Here is a 22,141-nt window from a genome sequence, read left to right as displayed (position 1 = left end):
TGTCAGGGACACCGTAAATTATCAAAGAGGCTTCGATTCTGTATAGATGTGCCGTGGTGTTAAGAGAGATGCCAGCCATCCTTAGAAGCACAATCTTTGATGTGGAAAAATACAAAACTGTGCTTACTTTGTGTATTGGGCAATCTCACGCTGCACTGCAATATGGAGGATAGAATGAAGTGATTGATGTATGTCTAATTCTGTTCTAGTTTACATTACGTCCCACATTTTCTATAAAAATTAGATACTACTTTTACAATTAGAAAAATCTAAACAAATACTTGCAGATACCAATATAGAAGGTAAGGTACTTACCAGGAATGCTAGTGTCAGCATGGCAACTAGGAGTTCTTTCACATACAAAGCTGAAGTGCTTTTTTTTTATTTTTACAAATTCACATATGGGGCACATAGAACAACTATGCTTTGAAAACACATTTAGGAAAAGTCATCCACTGTATTAAAAACCCCCTAATTCTGTGATTATGCTATATTGAGCATACAATTAATGATTTTAAAATAATAGTTGTTGTTGTTAAGTGCCATCGAATAGTAGACGACTCATAGCAACCCTGTGAATGAAAGACCTGAGCACTGTTTATAGAGTTTCAGGAGGCAAGCCATTTCTATTAAAAATAGTAGAACCTTTAAAATATATGAATTCAGGCTGTCACTGGCCTAGTCCTTAGGGAGTTGCCCAAAGGCACTGCCTCTCTGTTGGTTTGCATCCACCAGCAGCTCTGAGGAAGAAAGATGGGTAATCCGCTTTTGTGCTATACACAGCCTCAGAACCAATAGAGGGTCAGCGTGCACTGTTGCTCACTCGATGGCAATTTGAGATTTTTGGGGCTTGTCACAAACCCATATTTATTTTCATTTAAGAGTGAGCTTCTGTGGAAGGCAGTATGGCGCTTTCTCAAAAAGTTGTAAGTAGAGATACCATTTGACCCAGCAATTCCACTACTGGGAATATACCCCAAAGAGACCATAACTGACATCCAAGCACATAGATGCACACTGATGTTTATCGCAGCTTTGTTCACAATAGCAAGGAGTTGGAAACAACCTAAGAGCCCATCAACAAACGAATAGATAGAGAAGCTGTGGTATATTCACACAATGGACTACTACGCTGCATTGAAAAACAAGGAACTCATGCAATATTACTCAAAATGGGTGACTCTGGAGGACATTATGCTGAATGAAGTATCTCAGTCACAAAAGGACAAAGTCTGCATGGTGCCACTGTTGCGAAACAGGACTGACCTAGGGGTTGCAGGGAGACTGAGAAATATAGGTTCAATAATGTATACTGCATTGAAACAGATGAGGGAGAAAACTGTTTAAAAGGGATCTGTGACTAGATATTTTTGTCATGACGGGAGTCCAGAGCGAAGGCTGCATAGTGGAGTGGACCTGGGGGAAGGGATTGTAAAGCAATGAAAGAATTTTTTCTTTTACTTTTCCAAGAGGGTAGTGTGCTGGGGGGAGGGTTGGGAAGGGAGAGAGTGCAACAATGAATGGATGGAGGGTAAAAAAAGAGTGAGCTAAGATCACAGAGCAAAAAAAGAAGGGAGAAACCAGCCCAGGTCCCCAGTGAGAACCCTGAGTTTGTGGGGGGCCCTGGAACGCCGGCTCCCACCTGCAGTGCTTGAGGAACTCGATGTTGGTATAGTGGAGCTTGCCCAGACTCTGCTCCAAGTACTGCCGGAAGCTGCGCAGGGACACTTGCATGACGTCCACGTAGCTGAGCAGCTCCTTGTGCAATGTGTTGGAGAGAGTGATCAGCCTGTGGGCACCAAAGGGGCAAGTGGTGACCTGGGTCTGTAAGGTCCTCCCAGGCTCCCCAAGCTCCACATGCCCAGCCCAGCTGTGGGGCCACCAGAACCACTGCTTGGCCCTTCTGGGTAGGAAAGGGAGTATTAGACAGAAGCTCTAAGTGCCAAGGTGTGCTAGAAACAGTCTGTAACTGCCAGCATAGTGAATTGGAGCTCACTCCTCTCTCGTCCCTGCTACTTCTAAACCTTCAGGTCCTACGGGGTCTCTGTTCTCCCTCAGCACTCTCTTCACTGCTCTGCCTTGGCACCTGCATGCTTGTCTTGCCCTGCAAGCACCGATTCTACAATCAAGCCACCCTCACTAGATGTCCCATGTGCAGTCCTTATGATGCCTCCACATTTATTACCCAGTTCCCACACTTGTTATATTCCAGGTGGTCTTCCTGGGGCTCCGTGTTTGCCTGAGTGACTCCTCCCCTAAGCCTGGTCAGCGCTGCTTTTCTGATAGAAGATTCTGACCCCTCCCTGCTGCTGATCTCCATCTGTGCCCCTACTGACCTTGGAGGTCATTTCAAACACCATCCCCTTGCAGGAAGTTCTTTCAGATTTTTCTTAATAGAAAAAGGTCTTTCCTAGCAAGGACCTTTCAGAGTACATGCCATTTGCACCTGTGCACTATAGTTGCAGCCTTGTCTCTATGCAGGCTGCCCCCCACCACCTCCGCATCTGGTGCCGCCCCCAAGTGTCTGACAGAAGTTGTTAAACTCTCTACCAGGGAGGAAGGGCCCATTGGGAAGCTGCTTGCCAGAAATGGCCCGGCCCCTTACTTGTGATTCTTGGTGGCATTCAAGAAGGTGTACTCTATGTCGTAAATCTTGCGCTCAAAGTGTCTGCTCCTCACGAACTGCTCCTCTTGGAACTGGTGGAACATCATCCTCTCCTTCCTTAGCATCTCGACCACCCCAGCACAGTGACTGTCTAAATGCTCTTGATGAAGCAGGAGCTCAGCTGAAAGAGGACGGGGAAATGAGGGGCCTTCTCCGAGTCCTGCGATATGTCAGGCTGTTTATTTCCTGGGAAGATGGTCAACTGGGCTCCTTCTTGGGCAGCTGCAGAGCACAGGCTATTCAAATCAATTCCCTTTCTGCCGTCCCCGCTGCTCTTCACGTCAGGACTTGGCCTGAGAAGGAGCACATATCCCAGGGAGGTACCAGGGTCTGTAACTGGGGAGTGCTCAGAGGACCCTGGCAGTGCAGAAGCCCTGGCTGCAGCAGAAGACAACAAAGCCCAGGGGCAGGAGGGAAGGAAGGAGGATATGGCGGAGGGGCAGTCCAAACTCTGCCAGAAGGTAGTGGTGTGAAAGTCTCTGCGAGGCATAAATGATTTGTACATAATGGGCACCCAAAAGATTTGAGGTTCCAACTCACTGAGCAGCATTGCAGAAGAAAGAGGCCTCACAACCTGCTGCTGTAAAGACTCTACCACCCCCCTCACTATTGTTCGGTCCTTTCCATCATAGCCTAGGAGGACAAAGTAGAACTCAAGGAATTTCCGAAGCTGTATTTACAGAAGCAGATTGCCTCGTCTTGCTTCCACAGCTGCTGGCTTTGAGCTGCCACTTTTAGTTAGGAGTCAAATTCTTTAACCACTCCTCTGCCAGGGCTCCTCTCTGTAAAGCTTATACCCAAGAAAATGCTATGGAGCAGTTCTAGTCTGTCACACATGAGGCCTCTCAGGTCACAAGTCAACAACAAATATGACAGCTGTGACTGTTCCTCCGACTTCTGTCTCTTCCTTTCTGTTGGGCCGCAGAGCCAGTGAAGAAGCACTTAGGGGAAGAGTTCTCCGTCACTAGGGAGCATCGACTCAGTGCACACAGGTCCCCTTGATTCACTAGCACATTGACTATACACCCTGCCCAGATGAGGCCAAGTGTCGGACAACTTGCCCAAGGCCACAGAGCTAGCTGGGGTGGCGTGGGGTTGGGGTGCTGGGATTTGAAGCTTAGTGACTTGCACAGCATTTTCATCATCCCAGGAAGAAGCGAGGTCAGGGATGTAGGGGTCATGTGAAGGCCTCTGCTGGCTCTTAAATTCTGGACTGTGAAGTAAGATGATGTGAAAACCAACATTGGGCTTTGAAAGTGTCCCCTCCACATTAATGATGCCCAATGACTAAGGGAAAAAAGGGAGTATTTTCCATGTACCAAAAATTAAAAAGTGAAAATAAAACAACTGAAGTTATTTGTGGAAGTTGTATCTTTTGCTGGATATTCATGCATTTCTCGGTATCATTTCAAGGAGGATTAATCACGACCAGGTCTTTGCCAGATGAGAGAAGGGTTGACAGAGGCTAGGGCTCCCAGGTGGGACATCTACCTGCCCTGACGTTGTGGATGTCTCTTTCAATGTTCTGGGCTCTGGGCTGGAGCAGATGCAGACGCAGTTCCAGTTCTGACCTCAGGTTCTCAATCTTGGTGGCCACAATGACTTGGGTATTGATGGTGCACTGGTCAAACCATTTCTCGAGGTGGTTGAAAAAGCCAACCCGAAGCCTGAGGGAGAGAGAGACCAGGACTGAGAGGCAGCCCTGCCAGCAGCCAGGCCCACAGATTTTACCACATTTGAACACAGCGAGCATCCTCATTCACAGCTCCAACCCCCGACTACATGATTCGTGTAACCAAGCTCCTGTTGGAGGAGGTGGTCTTAACCTATCTTTTGCTCCTCCAAAAAGGCTGCAATGAAAAACCTTGTGAATTTGTCAAGTGTAAAGGTATTCTGGAAGGATAAATTCCCTGGATTAGGATTGCAGACTCAAAGGGTAAATACATTAGCAATTTTGACAGAAGTAGCCCAGCTACATCTTTTGAGGGACATGGGAAGCCCATGAGCACAGGGGGTACAGAGTGTCACTTGGACATTGGTAATGGTGAGTGATTGCTGGATATTTGCTATTCCACCCCCACCCCGTGTTCCTTGCCCCTCCCTAAAGGAATTTATACTCTTGCTTTTCTCAGTTGAGACTAGTCTGATGGTCTGTTTACAACATCCCACGTGGTTAATAAAACTCAGGACCAAAGAATGAAAAGAAAACGTTCTTCTACTCACTGCTTCTTAATTTCTGAAAGTGTATGACATGGAATAAGGACGTGTTGTAGGAACTTGGTGTCAGAAATGTCCTTAGTGAGTATGGATGAGAGGCTGGAATGGGTCCTCCTGAAACAGTCCTGTTCTTCCAGGGACAGGAAGACAAAATAGGTGTTGCCACTGGAAGTCGTGAAGAATTCCATGTCCTCGTTGGAGATGGCTCCCCAACTCTCTTCCATGGATTCAGCCTAGGCAGGTAGCACACATTAGACGTGACACTGTCATATGCATTTTAGAATACAAACCACGCATTCCATGACCCGTGGGCCAAATCTGGCCTAAACACTCCATACCCCAGGCTGTTGTCTGGAGCCATCCACTGGTCCCCTGACTCATGGTAACTCATGCACAATGAACAACACCTGCACCACCTCCATCGTCAGTTGCCAGTCAGTTACTTTTATCTGTAGGGCTGTCACTGGTTGTTTTTGGGAAATAGCTCACCAGCCCTTACTTCCTGTTCTGGCCTGGCCGGGAAGCCCTGCTGGAACCTGTTCAGCATCATGGGCTCCACTGACACACCATTAGGGGCTACAAAATGAAGAGGCACCAGCTGGAAAGTGCAGTCTCTGACATGGAAGATGAGAATTCTACCCCCACCCCTCAGGCCCCAGCCCCTCCACCCCATCCCCAGAAGTAACACTTGGTAGAACGAGGAAAGTGGCCTGTTAAAAACCTGGATTCTGATTTCTTCCAGGGATAGGAAGACAGAGTAGGTGTTTCCACTGGAAGTTGTGAAGGTCTCATGTTCTTATTGGAAATGTTGGATATGATTTGCCAAATCAGAAAATCTGACAAATCTAAGCCTGCATCCAGGCTTCTTGTCTGGGACTGGGTGGACTGTGGCCTCCAACCCCCTTTTCTAGGACATGCCCGTGAATGTTTGAGTTTATGATCCTCTCTCCGCTCAGCAAGAATTCTCATGTGACGATGTCCCCCCCAAAGCCATAGGGGAAAATAATGTCTCTGCATTTCTGTGGCCACAGCAAGTTTTTCTTCTGCTTGATGGAAAGACTTATTAATATGCCTCCTTTCTCTGCTCTCTATAGAGCATACTGTCTGCCAGTGAGGTGAGAGCTCTTTTATGTTACAAGCCAGAGAAAGGGATGAGAGAGAGACAGGAGTAAAGCAGAGTGTTCTCACTCAAAGAGAGTAGGTGGATTTACACAATTAAAAATAAAACACCAAACAGTTGTTGAACTGATTCCAACCCATGCTGATCCCATATGTTTCAAAGCAGACCTGCTCCCCAGGCTGCTTTCAATGGCTGAAATCGCCCGGCCTTTCTTAGGAGGTGGCTATGAGAGTATGTGAACATCCAACTTTTCATAGTTAGTAGTAACCATTGGCACCATCCCTGTGAAGAGGAGCTGATCATGGGAGTGGGCTGGAGAGAGATGGGGAAAGGCACACAGTTGAATAACTTCAGAGCAGAATGCAGGATGTGATGTGGGGTGAGGAAGGGGGATTGTTAGAAAGCATAGTACAGAGATAAGAACTGGATTCCTGCTGACAAAACGAAAAAGGGTGCAACCACCTTTGTAATGCTTATTATTTCCCTGCATGGAGGCTGGGCCACAGACAGCTCCAGCTCAAAGTAGGGATACGTGTGGAACATGGTAGCATTTCTCAGACCCAAGAGCCAGTCCGTTGCTTGCCTACCTCTTCCACAGATGTACTCATGTCTTCTTTTTCTTCCTCCTCCTCCTCTGCTTCCTCCTCCCCCTCTTCCTCTTCTTCTTCCTCCTCCTTCAGCCCCTCCCTCACCTCTCCTTCAGTCATCACATTTTCCTTAGTTAGGGAGAGTTTTGAGGAGTCATCTCTTTCTGTTTCCTCTGACTCACGGACATAATTCTCTCTGTGCTCACCCATGCCATCAAACAGAGTCAACTTGGCTTGCTGGATCAGCATTTCTTCACTCACGAAAGGCTTGATTTCCTTAACTTCCAGCTCTTCTTCTGGCCTGGGGGTTCTTGTCCCACTGCTTACACTTTCCTCCTCTTTATTCACTTCATCAGTAGCTTCTTGCTTCCTCAGCTTGAGAATTCTCTTCAGAGAGTCCTTCTCGTGGGCTTCTGTTGATGATCAGACCACAGCACAGGGAGAGCCAGTTACCAAAGTAACTTAGGTTAGCTATTCCCCACCCAGAAATACAAAATAACAATCCAATCTGAACTATGAAAGAATTACCTGGTTCCCTGCGTCTTAAAAAGGCTTCCCCATCCATGGTCTACAAGGAAAAGACACAGGACACAGAGTGATCAGCGTTGCTTTTCTGCAGAAGGTCACTTCCAAAGGCATATTTTTTTATGTAGGTGTAAGGACCTGGTCCTTCAACATTAAATGCAGGCCTTGACCCATTTATTTCAGTGACAAAGTGAGGATGTTATCAACCCCAGAATGTGTTTTCCTTAATCCCAAGCAGACTAGCAAATTCAAACAGCAAAGGAGCTATACCTCTTTTGACATAGGCTTTCAAGTATAAATTGAGGGTTAAAAACAAAAGGTATAGAGATCTGTTATATCAGAAGTCAATGGGCATGAGTCACATAACTCCCATTAGCCTGAAAATGTCCTTTGTTTCACAAGCTTTAGGCCAAAGTATGTGTAATGGATCACAATGTAGGCTACATAATGGATCACAATGTAGACTACAGAGTTTGTAGGTATGTGTTTGAATCGCAGCCCCTTACAAGCTGAGTGACCCTGGGAAGGTCCCCAAAATCCTATGGGGACATCTTCCTGTGAAATGCAGCATAGATGACAGTAGCGACTATACTCTCATTCAGGCTATCAGAATTAACTTCTCTCTTGACTTTCAGCCTCTGCTTTAAACCACTGTAACAGTAAAGTGTTCAGTATAGTACTAGTCAGCCTAGAAGCACAAAGACAAACAGAGGCTTGAACATAGATTCTACCTCATGCAGCTAGGGAAGGTGTTTCAAGTCTTGGCAGATGAAAACAAGAAATCATGTCCTTCCTCCTGCAATCTTTGGGAATGGCCACTGTATGTATGTATGGTTCACTGTATCCCATACCTGTTCAAAGATTTCCCGAACAAAAAAATACTGGCTGACAGTGTAGCTGTAGGCATTAAGCTCTTTCAGTATCATCACCGGGTACATCATCACTTCTTTTGTCAGGATATCATGAAAACTTTCGTACCTATAAGGTAGAGAGTGAGACCACTGTCTAAGGAGAAGGTAGTCAGTTTTGTGGTTAAGATTAAGGTTTGGGAGCAATGCCACTGATCCCAAAGGGGCAGGACTGAATCTGGTCCTTAGCATTGCAAAGAGCCGGGGGTGTGGGTTTCTCTTCAACAAGAACAATTCCTGGTTTTGTCTTTCTGTTCTGATTTGTACAAGGGATGTACGCTCTGTGTAGAAAATATTCAGGAAAAAAAATTTGGAAAATATTCAGGAGAGAAGTTCTCTGTTTGTTGTGATTCCTGCTGCTGGCTAACGCCAAGTGGGCTCCCAACTCAGGAGAGCACCATGAATAACGGAATGACACACTGCCCAGTCTTGTGTGATTCCCAGTTGTAGACCCGTTGGGTTTTCACTGACTGATTCTGAGAAGCAGCACAGCAAGTCTTGCTTCCTAGTCTTTCTTAGTCTGGGAGCTCCACTGAAAAGCTCTCAGTGACATGCAAGCCACCATTGACAGACAGGTGGTGGCTGAACTTGAGATGTGCTGGCAAGAATTGAACCCCGTTCTGAGGTATGGAAGGCAGAATCTTACCACTGAACCATCACTGTCTCATCATGTTGTTGTAACAGGAGCTTCTATTTTGTGCTCGTTGTCCTAATCCTGTCTTGCAGTTTTACATGTAGCATCCCACTAAATCCTCAAAATGCCCAAAGCCAAGGATTTTATTTTTCAGATAAAGAAAGCAAGGCTCAGAGGTTCTTTTTAACCTAATGTTTTGCTTCTGAATCTAAACACGGCAATTCTTTTGGCAGTGCAATTCCGTTTCTGCAAATGGGATATATTGAGCAAGTTTTGCAGGGACACGAAGACACTAAAAAGTTTACAAAGAGCCTGAACTAAGAAAATAAAGCCAACCTAAAAAAAGATGCTCAGACTTCTAGATAACACAGGAGACTAGTCAGACAACAGTCCAGATCCTCTTCAGCTAAAGACAGAAGAAAACAAAGATAACAATGACAGAAACCTGAGTTTTAAAGGATAAATATAAGGAAGTAGTTCAAACACCAACAGATGAAAGAAATGGAATGAAAAGATCAGAGAAGGAGGACAAAAGACAGACTTGTAAACAGCACCATGTGACCATTGTGAATGTTTTGGATGATAAAGGTAATCAGGGATGCAGCAGTGTCCACCCCAGCAACAGGCTGACAACAAGAAAGGTGTGACCTCCCTCCTTGTTTGCCACGCCTCCTGGGGGATCAGGGAGCTTCCTCTCTCTCCTCATCACCTACTAACTAGGTGGATGGCAATATTCCTCTGGGCTCATCCCAGCTCTGCCTGAGTCAGGCCTATCCCATTTCATATCTGGTGCCAGGGATGTGCACAGGGCTCTACATCTAGAGGCTCCCTCCAGGAGCCACCTCTGCATTAGTGAGAACACCACCTCTCACTGGGGTCCTTGAGTCTCACTGGACATGCTTGTGGACACCTTACCCAGAAAACACCACATCCAGATTTGGAACACTGCCTCCTCTACAGAGTGTGGCATCTCTGGACATTTCAGGTTGGCACAATGAGAATGTTTATTCATGCTTGTCTGCTCTGCCTGCACCCATTCCCTGGACTGGCAAAGACACCATTTCTATCCCAGTGGACTACTCCAGGATTCTCGGAGGCCAGCAGAAACGCCATCTCAGCCTGGATACACCATCCCCAATCCCCTCTTAGACTGGAAGAGGTCCTATATGTGGCCCAGTTCATATCTTGGGACTTAGATACCAGTCTTAAAGCTCAAGTGAGATCTGTTCAGTAACACAGCAACATCTACTGACATAGCTGCATAGCTCAGTCAGATATATAAAAACAAAATAATACAAAGAGAAAAGTGCCACATTGTCTTAGAGGCAATAGATAATTTTAAACCACATACACACACACACACACAAAGTGGCACAAAAAAGTGGGGGGGGGGGGAACACCACAGAGCCAGAAAATCTTTCAGAAGAAGAAAAGCTATTGGAACTTCTTGATAAGGAAGTCAAAAGAAAGATAATTTGGTGCCTTGGACAGATTAAGAAAAAGTTCATGGAAAACAGAAGATTTTTTTTTAAAGTACTAGAAAATAAGGTAGATAAAAATCAATGGAAAATTAGGCTCAATATAAAACAGAATTGAAATTCAGAATATTAACACCAATATTTCAGAAATAGACAACACATAATAAAAGGACAAGAGGGTAGAATTGAAGCAATGAAACACAGAATTAGTAAGATGGAGGATAAATCCTTCAATATTAATCTGTTAGGGGAACAATTTTTAAAAAAAGGAGGAAGGAAAATGAAGAGAGCATAAGGATTATGTAAGACAACATCAAGAGGAATAATTTACATGATTGGAACTCCAAAACAGGAAGATATATTTTTTAAAAAACCAGGCAGAGAATTATTGAAAAGTTTGTGGAAGAAAACTTGTCAAATATTACAAAAAAATAAAGAAATATTCATTCAATAAACAGGGAAGAAACCCAACAAACCAAAGCAACCCAACAAAACCAAACAGGATAGATTTCAAAAGAAAAACACCAAAATATAGCAATCAAATTTTCCAAAATTAAAGACAAAAAAAGAATACTGAAAGCAGTTTGGGAAAAACAAAGAGTTATATAGAGAAGAACCAATAAGACTAAGGTCTAATTTCTCAGCAGAAATTATATAAGCAAGAAGACAATGGGAACAGCAAGAAAAACCTGCAATCTCCAGAGAAAAGAAATTGTAAAGATTCATTCTCTCTCTCTGTCTCTCCCTGCCCCCCTTTATCTCCCTCTCTGGTTCCCCCCCCTTTCCCCCTACCTCCCACATTGCCATGGAGTTGGAACTGACTCAGAGCTGATCCTCAAGCAGGTTTTCACAGGCTTGCCTACCTGCCTTTAGAATGGCAACACAGCTCCTTTCCCACTAGGCCACCAGAGCCCCCAATAAAGATTAGAGCAGAAATAAATAAAACAGGAAAACTACAAACTCAACTCCTAACTAAGCTGACACAGACAGCCAGATGTTTGAAGATACCCATCACAAAAGAAAAACTTGAACAAGTCATGCTTGGTAGGGTGGAGGGATAGTTGTGTCACTCTGGAGACTAAGGTGCAATGGTGTCACTCTGGAGACTAAGATGCACCTGATACAGCCTTTGAGCTGTGGTGTTGGAGAAGAGTATTAAATATACCATGGACTGCTAAGAAAATGAACAGGTTTACCCTGGAGAGGATTAAATTAGGCTGCTCCCTGGAGGCAAAGATTCTGAAGCTTTGTCTGACATACTTCAGACATGTTGCAAGGAGGGATCAGTCCTTGGAGAGGGATGTCATGCTCAGGAGAGTGGAGAGACAGCGCAGGAGAGGAAGACCCTCTATGAGGTGGATTGATTTGGTGACTGGGGTAATGCGGGTAGGTGTGTCAGAGAAAGTGAGATTGGTACAGGATAGAGAAGGGTTTAGGGCTGTTAAACATAGTCACAAGCGACTCGACAGTACAATAACAACAAACAACAACATGTTGAACAAGCAGCCTATAATCTTGCGACAAAGTTAACAATATAGTTTATGAACTAATATGGATCAGTTCTGGGTCATCACTGCTAGAGGTACACGGAAGAAAACCTTTTCCTCAGGTTTCACCAAGCACACCCTTAGGTCTCTTGAATAGGAATTCTAGACCATCCCCTTCTGCCTTTTGGAGTCTGGTCTACATACCTTAATTTCATGTTCTTCAGAAAATCTAGCGCAATTTCCAGGTGATTCCTCAGTGTTTGCTCACTGCTTTGCTGCCTCAGTTGGTCCAAAATCCTATTCAGGTTGGCCTCCTGGGCCTTGCAGCCATCCACAAAACAAAACAAAACAAAACAAACAGATGGGAGCTGGGCACAGCCTGAAGTCAGAGTCAGAGCAGAAACTAAACTCACAGAGTTTAGCATTTTGCAGAAACACTGCTGCTCCAGTGGAGGCCCACTCTCCTGGGGGACTCCTCCTGGACTTCCTTTCTACAAAATGAGCATTAGATCCACCATCACTGCTCTTCTATCATTTGGGTCCTGGTTTTCTCTCCCTTCCTCTATCATCTGTGCTCTCCTGTCTATCTGGAATGTTCTCCCCTCTCCAGCTTCAGATATACATTCTCAGGTGCATGTCCCCAGACTCCTCCTCTATGTGGTCGGCTCAGCCACACCTCACAACATTTGCTCACAGTCTCGTTCTCACAGTCACACTCAAAGATGCTGGATGGGGGTAGGCAAGGGGACTCCTTTAGCTTCTTATATAGAGTGCACTGGTCACAGGCAGATGCTCCATAGGCATCAGTCTATTTATCTGTCTGTCTTTTCACCTGCTTTCAGGCATATATTTCTTCTGCTCGTCTTCACTGGATTTGTCACTAAATGATAATCTTTCCCTTTGCTATTTCATGATGCCAAGAATGATATATTTTGAGCAGTCTTGATTCAGGGGAAGAAAGTGATTCTGTGGACTCTCAGAAGTTATGAAATGCCCATCTGTTGTGCTAAGCTCCCTCTGTTCTACCTTTATGTGACTTCGGAGGTGGTTCTCTCTGGGAGGAGGCTGCTGGTCAGAGAGTTGGGCCTCCTCTTCTGATGGGTAATCTGCCTTTTGGTCTCTGTGTCCAACCAAAGGAGTAGATGGACTGGTCCAGAAACTCTGACACTTGTCCAGGTGCTCCCACCTCGCTGCAGCTCCAGGGCCTGTCTGGAGTCTGATGGCCCTTTGGCACTATGACCCGGATGACACTATGGGCTAGAAGTGCCAACTGAGGGCCCCTTGCTCTGTTCATCCTGAACTCCCACTGAAACACTGGGCCCTTGTCCTGGTCCAGGCTCTCTGGAAAAAACGAACCATTTCAATTCAGCCATGGAAGCACCGTGGGAGTGCTGGTTTTGCCATCCAGGGTTTTGCTATCTACGGGGAGGAATGCTGCCAGGGGCTCTTACACCTGAAGGAAATAGAAGTCTGTCTTAGCTGTTGGACCTTGGCCATCTGTTCCTGGGGCGACTTTCCCTGAAAGGCTAAATTTAGGCCTTGATGCCAATTTCACTCACAGGAAAGACCCTTCTGGACATAGAGCTGGGTCTCACTGTCCTCATACACGTGCTTGGCAAAAGGTCAGTCAAGTCCTTGCTTCCTCCCCTCTCCCACCCTGGCCTAGTTCTTTCTCACTCCCGACAGCCTCTGACTACGTCCCTCGGTTGTGCTAGTTCTTCTCCTGGAGGCATGTCTAGTATCCGCTCTTGGCCAGGAGTTTGTAGTGGGAGAGGCAGATGGATGGAGTCCCCTTTTCTTGTGACCTGAGCACAGTGTTTGGCACATAGTGTGTACTCGGTGAGAACACCTTTAAGGAACGAAGGCAGTAAAGCTTGACTGAATGTCTAGCTGACAGTCTGGTGTGGATGGTCGCAGGGTGGCAGACACTGTACCTGGTTCTCCTGGTTCTGCTTCTCCTGATGCTGCTGCAATCTCTTCTCCAGGTCGAGCTCCTGCACGGACAGCGTTCCCTGGTGGGCCTCCCACAGCTTCACAGCTTTTTGGAAGTATGTGTAAAGATCCCGGCTCTGCCACTCCGTCCGCTTTGCCAGGACCTCGAAGGATTTCTGCCATGACAGAAGCCAGAGAAAGGTGTTGAGTGTCCAAGGCTCCAGGCAAGGAGGAGGCTCGAGTCTCCTGACTGGTCATTGGAAGGCCTATATCTCTGAGGACTGACCATTTCTTCCTGGTCACTCTCCTCTAGCTCCACAGGGCTTTCTCTGCTGGGACAATGTCATTTGGGCTGCCCCAAGGCCACATTTTTGGTCTGGAGCCCCTGAAGTCAGACAACTAGACCTGTACTGTGCCTCACTGAAGCTGTTGGCATGGAGAGGTGGTGCTTAGGGCCCTGAAGAAGGAAGAACCAACCCTGGATGCGTACAGGCTGACAACACCAAAACTGGCCCAGGCAGCTTTCCTTCTCCCTCGTTCTCAACCCACCAAGTTTGGGTTCCTCTCTCTGCTCGTAAACATTCCCATTTCTCACTGTCTTGTTGGTTAGTTTTGTTATTGTTTTCTCATTATATGGGTTTCATATCTTCATCTGAACCAGGAGTTGACAATTGTGGCTTTACACCTGCTTGTGTAGGTGGAAGCTCAGCACAAGCTTGGAGATTTTTTTTTAATGTTGAAAAAGAAAATACAAATCATAGTATTTTGTGATATATAAAATTCAAAGTAATGACAAATAAATGTTAATGGAACCCCATGATGCCCGCCCACCTGCATATTGTCTAGGCTTGAGCACAGTGGCGATTATAAGGATGGCACAGTACTGGGAAAGGTTTCCATCTGTGTACACAGGGTCTCTATGAGTTAGAACTGGCTGCACAGCACTTAACAGTAAGAACAAAGCAGCCCTTTACAGAGATAGTTCACCAAACTTCTTAAGGGTAGAGATATTCCTGATACACATTCAGTGCCCAGAGTCAGCAGGGGTTGGAAGCTCTGGGAGCCCGGGCACCTGTTGTGGAAAGCTTGCTCTCAGAGTAGTTGGCAATGACAGAGATGAAGGAATACACAGGTGGTATGTTGTGAATGTTCCCACCTGGTGCTCCATCGACCCAGGCACTCACACCTGCCACCCGATTCCCAGCCAGCTGGTCCCCAGCTACGCACATCCATGAGATCCAGCTCCTCCTCTGTCTTGCTCTGCAGCACACCCACCATCTGGAAGGACCGGCTCATCAGCTTCCCTGCTTCCTCCTCGGTGAAGGCTTTCCACTCCAGAAGCTCATTCTGAAAGAGACCAAGGCAGGATCTGGCTGAGAGCACGGCGGAGCTCAGTCCTCAATTTGGAGTCTGCATCTGCTCTGCAGCCCCTTCCCTCATCTCAAAACCTCTCCAGAGAAAGTTTGGCCACAGCAGACACACTTTATCTTCATTCCTTGTGCTTTGTAGCCAGTGACTGTGTCCATGCTGTGCCATGTGATGTCACTGGCAGTGAGCAAAGAACATTTGAGGCAGAGGGAAGGAATGGTCTCAGAAAGTCCAAAGGTCAGGAGAGCCAGGGGTATGTGAAGAAGGAAAAGCAGGTACGGGAACTAGAGGGTGAAGGCATGCAGGGAGGAACGAGGCTGCAAAGGGGATAAAGATGGAGCCATGGGGGCAGACCATCAGCCCTTCACCCCCTTCGTTTAATTCTGAGGACGCTGGGTAGGAGCCCACCTTACACTTCTGCACCTGGGCCAGGCACTCCTGCCAGGTCTTCTCATACTGCAGGCGGATGCGCACCACGCAGTCCACGTGGTAGGCGTCTCCAGGGACAAAGGGTGTGGGGAGAAAACACGTCAGCTTCCAGAAAGAAGAAGAGGAATCAGAAAGAGGAGTTGCTCTTTGGTAAAGGGACATGGTTTTCTCCAGCAAAGAGCCTCCACTGCTAGAACGAAGGATTCTGAGACCAGTTGTCCCAACTAAGAGCTAGAGCTTGGCTTTCCCCAAGTCCTTGACACTCAAAGACAAAGGCCTCAGATGGCCTATTTTCTGAATTCATTGTGATTTTTGATGTCTAGGGATCTCTGTTCTGCATATAGGTTGGGGTGGTCTAATGTAGTAAGGAGCTGTGCTACCAACCCAAAGGCACATGGTTCAAATCCACCAGTGGGTCTGTGGGGAAAAGATGAGTGATCTCTTCCCCTGTAATTTATTGCCTCTGAAAAGCCCCTGGAGGGTCAGTTCCAACTTGATTACATTGCAATACTCTTGTGTGTTCAAGATAAGCAAAACCACAAGTCAATTATCATTTTGAAGTCCAGTGCTCCTGGTAATTTCTGGAAACTGAAAGGTAATTCAAAGGATCTGTGGTAGTTGTTCTTTGACAAAGGCTGCAGAGCTGGAAAATCGCTTATTTAGGACACAGGGGAGTAGAGATACAAGCTGGGTCTGATGAGGAGATGCTTGCTGATCCTGAGGGTCACTTCCTAGCAACCCCACCCTTCCTGAGATGTTGCCGTGACAGATCTCTGCTGAGTCTTCCTACTCCTATACTTCCCTGATCCAAGCCACCATGCACTGGGATCCTACAGGCCTCAGAAGAATATCATAGCTGTCAGGCCCTCATGGTCTGGCCCTCTGTTTCTTCCAGCCTATCTCACCACCTTCGCTTCCCAAAGGGCTCAAAGTTGTGATTCTCGCCCACTCTTCTCTTCTCCCCTCTTCCCTCCTGCCCCAGGATAAACCTGCTCTCTCTTCCCTCTCCCATCACTTCCTGAGTTCCTAAAAGAATCTCAAATAAATGGTCACTGAATGGCTGAAGTTACTGAAGCTCCTGTTTGAACAGAGCCTTGGAGAGTTCTGGGTGGAATTCTGCAAACATTACTCACCTAGTTCCTTATTTAGGTCGATGAGAACAGAATACCATTCAGTCAGCTGGTCTTGGCTGTAAGTGGGGGGCAGAAGTTCACTGTGGAGGGAAGATGTGGGAATTAAACTATACTTTTAAAATCCGTACTTTAAAAATCTGTAGTATCTTCAAGGAACATAACTCCAGAGTGTTATATATTTAAAGTCCTGGATGTGAGGGTGATCTGGCTGTGATATCTGTCACCCTATTGATCGCTAGGGTTGATTCGGCTGATCTGGGTGGCTAGGCAGCTGTCCCTTTCCTTCCTCACTGATTCATGGGTTTCCCTCCCAAAGTTGTGCACTCAGTTGAGGAGGACGACCTTCCCTGGTAGAAGGAGAACCGTCCTTTGGTCAAGGGTATATGAGTAGCTGCACTCCCCTGCTAGAACCTCCAAACAAGCTCTTAAAGTCTGCAGAATAAAGTGACGTCCTCGGTACTTTCTGGTGCCAAATAATACCTCTTGAAAAAGATCTCTTAATCCTACTAAGTTTATTACTTAGCAACAAAAAAACAGAAAATTTTTAATAGGAAAAGCAAAACTATTCATAATACTTTACCAAGGAACTCAAACTTTAAGAACCCAATCTGAGATAATACGAAGTCCAGATAAAAATCTATGCATCAAAAAATGTCCACTAATAATATAAAAATAGGAAGCTGGTGGATTGGAACCACTGAACTTTCAGTTAGTAGAATAACAGACAAGGGGCCACAAGACAGCCTCGTTCTGTCCACCAGTTCCCTGTCTCTGCTCTTCAATGTATCTTCAACTTCCTGATTACTCTTCAACCGATCATGATTTCATAACTTTAGTTCCTATTGTCTGAGAACTCTGGCTTCTTTCTCATTTGATCTATAGATTATCTTTATTTTGTGAATTTGGACATGTTTGAGCCCAGACCAACTCTGGACTTACCACAAATTTCTTAATTAAAATCTTAGGAAATGTCTAAACAAATTTGATCAAATTATAATCCGAATTCATGAAAACAAAGTATTGCAGCTTTAATAATGGTCAAAATACCAAAGGCTCTTCCCATCAAGAAGTGGAGTCTAATTCTCTAATTCAAGTTCCTTGAATTTGAACTTGGCCATGTGACTTGCTTTGGCCAGTGGGACACTAGCAAAGGTGACACCAACAGAAACTGGAAAAGGGCTCGTGCTTAGGGTGCAGGAAATTCTGACACCTTATAAATAAACATGTGCTAACCTCCTGAAGACCACATGGACAGAGGCTCCAGCAGTTCCAGCTGAGATTTCAGATGAAAGCAGCATTTAAAAATCATATGCACATATACTCATGAGTGGCAGAAAAACCCATAGAGAATGGTAATAATGCTCTCAACTTCTTTGTCATCAACACTCACATGCCCACAGGTCAGTCAGTGAGCAGAAAGCCAGAATCTCCATCACAAGAAGTTCTGGAGGGTTGAAGGAGAGAACTTGAGCTATGGGTTAGGATGGGCTGTGGGTCACCTGTGGCTCTCAAACAACGTAGTTTCCTGCGACAACTCGCCTGGCATGATTAGAAGGTTGCTTAAACTCCCTAAGAAGTCATTAAGCAAAGATACTTGTTCCCTCCAACATGTGCTCTGTGGGCATTGTAAAGGCTGAAAACCACAAACCCAAACTTTCCCTTTTAAGTTCATTGGGCTTCTAAGACCAAGGCTTCACTTTTCCCTTACACCCCAGTGCTCAGCATCAAGGTCACACTTAACTTCCTTCTACAGCAAGTGTGTCGTGTTCTCTGGGGCTGGAAGGCCCAGGAACATGGGCCCAGGGAATCAGCCATGACAAGAAAACTTGGAGAGATGGCCTGGTCTGCAAGATGCCTCTCAAAGGAGAGGTCTCTACAGATGAGGTCTCCACCTCCTCACTGGACCCCAAAATGTGCCCCTCCCTCATGACTTCTCCCATGGTACCAGAACTTGTAGAGATGCCTCAGCCGCTTCATCTGAAAGGATTTCTGGGTTTTCAACATGGCATCTAGTTCCTTCTTCACAGCTGGAGGAGACTGGATCTTCTCACTGGCCATGAACTCACTGGACAGCCAGACATACGTATTTGGACCACGCAGAGGACAGAAAGGTCAGAGTGGGCAGACAGGAGAGATTCTTGGTAAAAACATACAAAGCTTCCCCTACACTGGCCCCTTTCCCACCTTGCTGGGTCTCCAGGATACAGGAAAGAAGGAAAGGTGGGGAGAAAGGAGAAGAAAAGAAGAAGGGAGGGAGCAGACAGAGGGAGAAAGGGAAAGAGAAAGGGAAGGAGGGAGGACAGAGCCTCTGGTGAGGATCAACAGCCAAGGGGGTTGGAAAGAGGTGGGGAGAACCTGCAGACACAGATCTGGGTAGAGATCTTTATATCATGAGGAAAGACGGCCTCCAAGCACTGGTCCCAAAGGGTTTACTTCTTCATAGCAAGCCAAGGCCAATACACTGCCTTCAAGTAAATTCTGACTCAGGGACCGGCTAGGACAGAGTAGAACTGCCCCTTAAGTGTTTTCAATGTTGTGGTCTCTACAGAAAGAGATACCTTCATCTTTCTCCTGAGGAACAGATGGTTAACTAAACTGCAGGCCCTATGGCTAGCAGCCCAGTGCTTAATCCACAGCACCACAAGGCTCCTAGACTGAGGTCAACTAGCCCAGAACAGTTTGAAGGCACCAATCTCCCGTTTTCATCCAACCAATTAAAAAATACCTTCACTAAGCTACACAGCGCCTGCTCAGTCCCAGAAACTGTGCTCAAAAACCTCACATTCATTGCTGTCCAGCAGGAAATGCCTCCCAGCTCACCCTCCACTTGCTTTCCAAGGCTGGAAATCACACGGAAGCAGATTTTCCATCTATCTCCCAAGGCATCACTGGTGGATTTCAATCCCCAAAGGCAAGGTCATTGTATTAGCAGTGCGGCTCCCTACAGACGAGGCTAATCAAGAATCCTGTGGTTACATGGGCCCTAAGATCCTGCTAAGAAGCTCCCGGTGGCACAGCCTGAAGCGTAATGCATGACTCACCAAGAAGCTGACAGTCTCCCGCAGTTCAGATCCACCAGCTATTCCACCAGAGAAAGACGGACACTTTCCTCCTAAGAATTACAGCCTCAAAAATGTAGCGGAGGGTCACTTTGAGTCAGAATGACTCGATGGCAGGGAGTTTGGAGTTTTTGTTTGTGGATTTTTTTGGTGTTTTTGTTTTTGTTTATGTGTTGTGCCTTTGGAAAACCCTAACCAAGAAAATCCTCACCTTGTTGGAGGAGGAGTCTGCTCGGATATACACATGGCCCCTTTCTCACCCACGCCCTCTGTCCCTTCCCACAGCACAGGAGCTCTGGTGGCCTAGTCCTCCAGGAGACGCCCTGCTAACCCAAAGGCTGCACCTCTTTGGTAGTTTGAATCCACCAGCAGCTCCACAGGAGAAATTTGGGTAGTTTTCTCCCACGGGATTTTAAGCTTCTGAAAACCTTGGAGGGTCAGCTATGAGTTGGTTCTGACTAGAGGGCAGAGTTTTGAGTCCTGTCGGGATTGCAGTACAGCTTCTTACCACTAGGCCAGCTGACCAGTGGTAAGGAATTGCACTGCCATGAAAAGCAAAGGTATGCAGTTTGAATCCACCAACTGCTGCATACAAGTAAGATGGACAATCTCTTCCTGTGTGGTTTACTGCCTCTTAGAACCCATTCGAGGGTCAGTTATGGGTCAGTTCCTACTCAGTGATACACAACACACACACACACACACACACACACACACACACTTCATCATGAGTTTCACTTCTCTAGAGGACCTAGCCAAAGACGGAAACCAGTGTCCTAAAAAGCCTTGGAGAAAATATGCAGTACCTTTTAACTGTGGGGAGGGACAGAAATGAAAGCCAACCCACTGCCACTGAGCCAGTTCTGCCTCACAGCGCCTGCATCGTGTTTCCAAAGCTATACATCTTATGAGAGGACACTGCCCATCTCTCTCCCACTGAGCAGCTGGCAGGACGGCTGACCTTTCGGTTGGCAGCCTGATGCATTGCACACTAGGCCACCAAAGCTCCTGGGTGAGCTTTAACTTCCTTATGCTTTAACCTGCTCTGGTTGTTGGGTTGTTGGTTTTCTGTAAGAGCACGTATTGCTTTCACCACTGGAAAACCACAGAAACATGAAAAAGGCAGAAAGAATGCCCTGAAGCTCCTGATGGCCCCTTGGGTGTGCTGGGGCAGGGCTTGGGGATGGGGAGAGGAGGGAAGGCTAGACCTTTTGGACTCCCCAGGAGAGTCTGTGGGCAGCGCCCGCTGACCTGAAACTCTGCATCAGAGCATCCTTCTTGAGACTCTTCCAAGCATCTAGCAAGTCCTGCCAGCGGTGGTGGTTGCTGACTTCTTGCTTCAGGGTGGCCTCTGTCAGGTTGAGGAACAGCTGGGCGATGGCTCTCCGGTTGCCCAGCAGGGCCTGGTTTATGATCTGTAGTCACAGGCAGAGACGGCTCACAAGGGTCAGAAGAGGGTTCATTAGAGAGAGGTTGGGGGAAGCTGGCCAGGAGCTAGATAAGATGCAGACCAAGGGCAGGAGGCTGAGCCGGGTGGTGGCCGAGTGTACTGTCGGAGGGGTCTGAAGGATGCTAAGGAGTACTGAGGAGACACACAAGAAGAGGGTGTTCTTGGAAGCCTTGTCCATGGATGGGACCATTGCTTGAGAAGGTCAAAGGTGTCAGTCCTCCAGGGGGGCTAAGTACTTAACTCTTCTTTATTAGCCATCCTCTTAAGGGGCTCTCTTCTGGACATTCTTGGTGTGGGGATAGGAGTTTGGGACACTTCATTTTGTGGTGCAGTTCTTCCATTTAGCATCCCTGCCCCCTGAATAAAAGTAGTCACCCCAACCCCACACCAGTTCCTAGAACAACCACAAATGCCTCCACACATTTCCCTTTAAAGCCCCCGAGAGACATGACGATACTGCCTAGGGAACAAGATCAACTGGGAAAAGTGGAGAAACAGAGCAGGTGTGGTCACTTATGAGGGGTCAGACTACCCCAAAACCACAACAGACGCTCAAACGATGCTCCCGTAGAGAAACACTGTACAGTGCACTCCTCGCATTGCGACCATCTGCCACTCTCCTGGTTCTCTGCTAGACCGGAACTTAATCTCCCTGTATTGTATGGATAGACCCGAGTATCCAACATACACTTGACATTTGGTAAAATCCTTGATGTTCAAAATCTTCAACACTGTGTTAGGTCTACCTGATTCAAGATGACAAGAAAGTACAAAATGTCCTTTCAAAGACCCCTATTGAAAATGACAAAGACCCAAATTCTAACATGTAAGAGGTCAACTTGAGTTCCTTGGAAATGTTACATAGAAGAAGCAGGCCATTCCCAAGATATCAAGCCCTGAGGCCTCCCGTAGGCCCACTCCTTCCCCCATGGGCTAGTCTCACGCCAGGGAATACCACTCACCATAGCTTCTTTATTTATCAATCTGTGCACATCAGGCTGCATGAGGTAGTGAGTTTTCTGTATGACTTCCATATACTTCTTGAATAGATCTTTAAGCTATAAATTAATGACAGCTATAAATCAATGACAAGGGGGTCATAAATCCAACTCTCTTTTTTATGAAGAAGATGAAGGGGGGGGAAACAAA

General features: G+C 46.5%; 1 protein-coding gene across 1 annotated transcript in view; it reads right to left on the bottom strand.

The window, feature by feature from the left end:
• Positions 1–22,141, bottom strand: part of CCDC180 (coiled-coil domain containing 180) — a 59,513-nt gene that overhangs the window by 28,483 nt on the left and 8,889 nt on the right. Inside the window, exons 7-21 of the mRNA XM_006886961.1 lie at positions 21,955–22,050; positions 20,794–20,957; positions 18,429–18,548; positions 16,484–16,563; positions 15,330–15,418; positions 14,781–14,900; positions 13,556–13,729; positions 11,826–11,941; positions 7,966–8,092; positions 7,118–7,157; positions 6,590–7,002; positions 4,889–5,115; positions 4,157–4,332; positions 2,606–2,786; positions 1,643–1,789 (exon numbers count right to left, since the gene is read on the bottom strand). Coding sequence (XP_006887023.1) covers positions 1,643–1,789; positions 2,606–2,786; positions 4,157–4,332; positions 4,889–5,115; positions 6,590–7,002; positions 7,118–7,157; positions 7,966–8,092; positions 11,826–11,941; positions 13,556–13,729; positions 14,781–14,900; positions 15,330–15,418; positions 16,484–16,563; positions 18,429–18,548; positions 20,794–20,957; positions 21,955–22,050 — 2,270 coding nt within the window. The remainder of the gene's footprint in view (positions 1–1,642; positions 1,790–2,605; positions 2,787–4,156; positions 4,333–4,888; positions 5,116–6,589; positions 7,003–7,117; positions 7,158–7,965; positions 8,093–11,825; positions 11,942–13,555; positions 13,730–14,780; positions 14,901–15,329; positions 15,419–16,483; positions 16,564–18,428; positions 18,549–20,793; positions 20,958–21,954; positions 22,051–22,141) is intronic.

This window comes from Elephantulus edwardii, unplaced genomic scaffold (genome assembly GCF_000299155.1).
Source record: "Elephantulus edwardii isolate Elephantulus edwardi_28Jun2011 unplaced genomic scaffold, EleEdw1.0 scaffold00052, whole genome shotgun sequence".
NCBI classification, from domain to species: Eukaryota; Metazoa; Chordata; class Mammalia; order Macroscelidea; family Macroscelididae; genus Elephantulus; species Elephantulus edwardii.
This window is presented reverse-complemented; position numbering and strand designations above follow the sequence as displayed.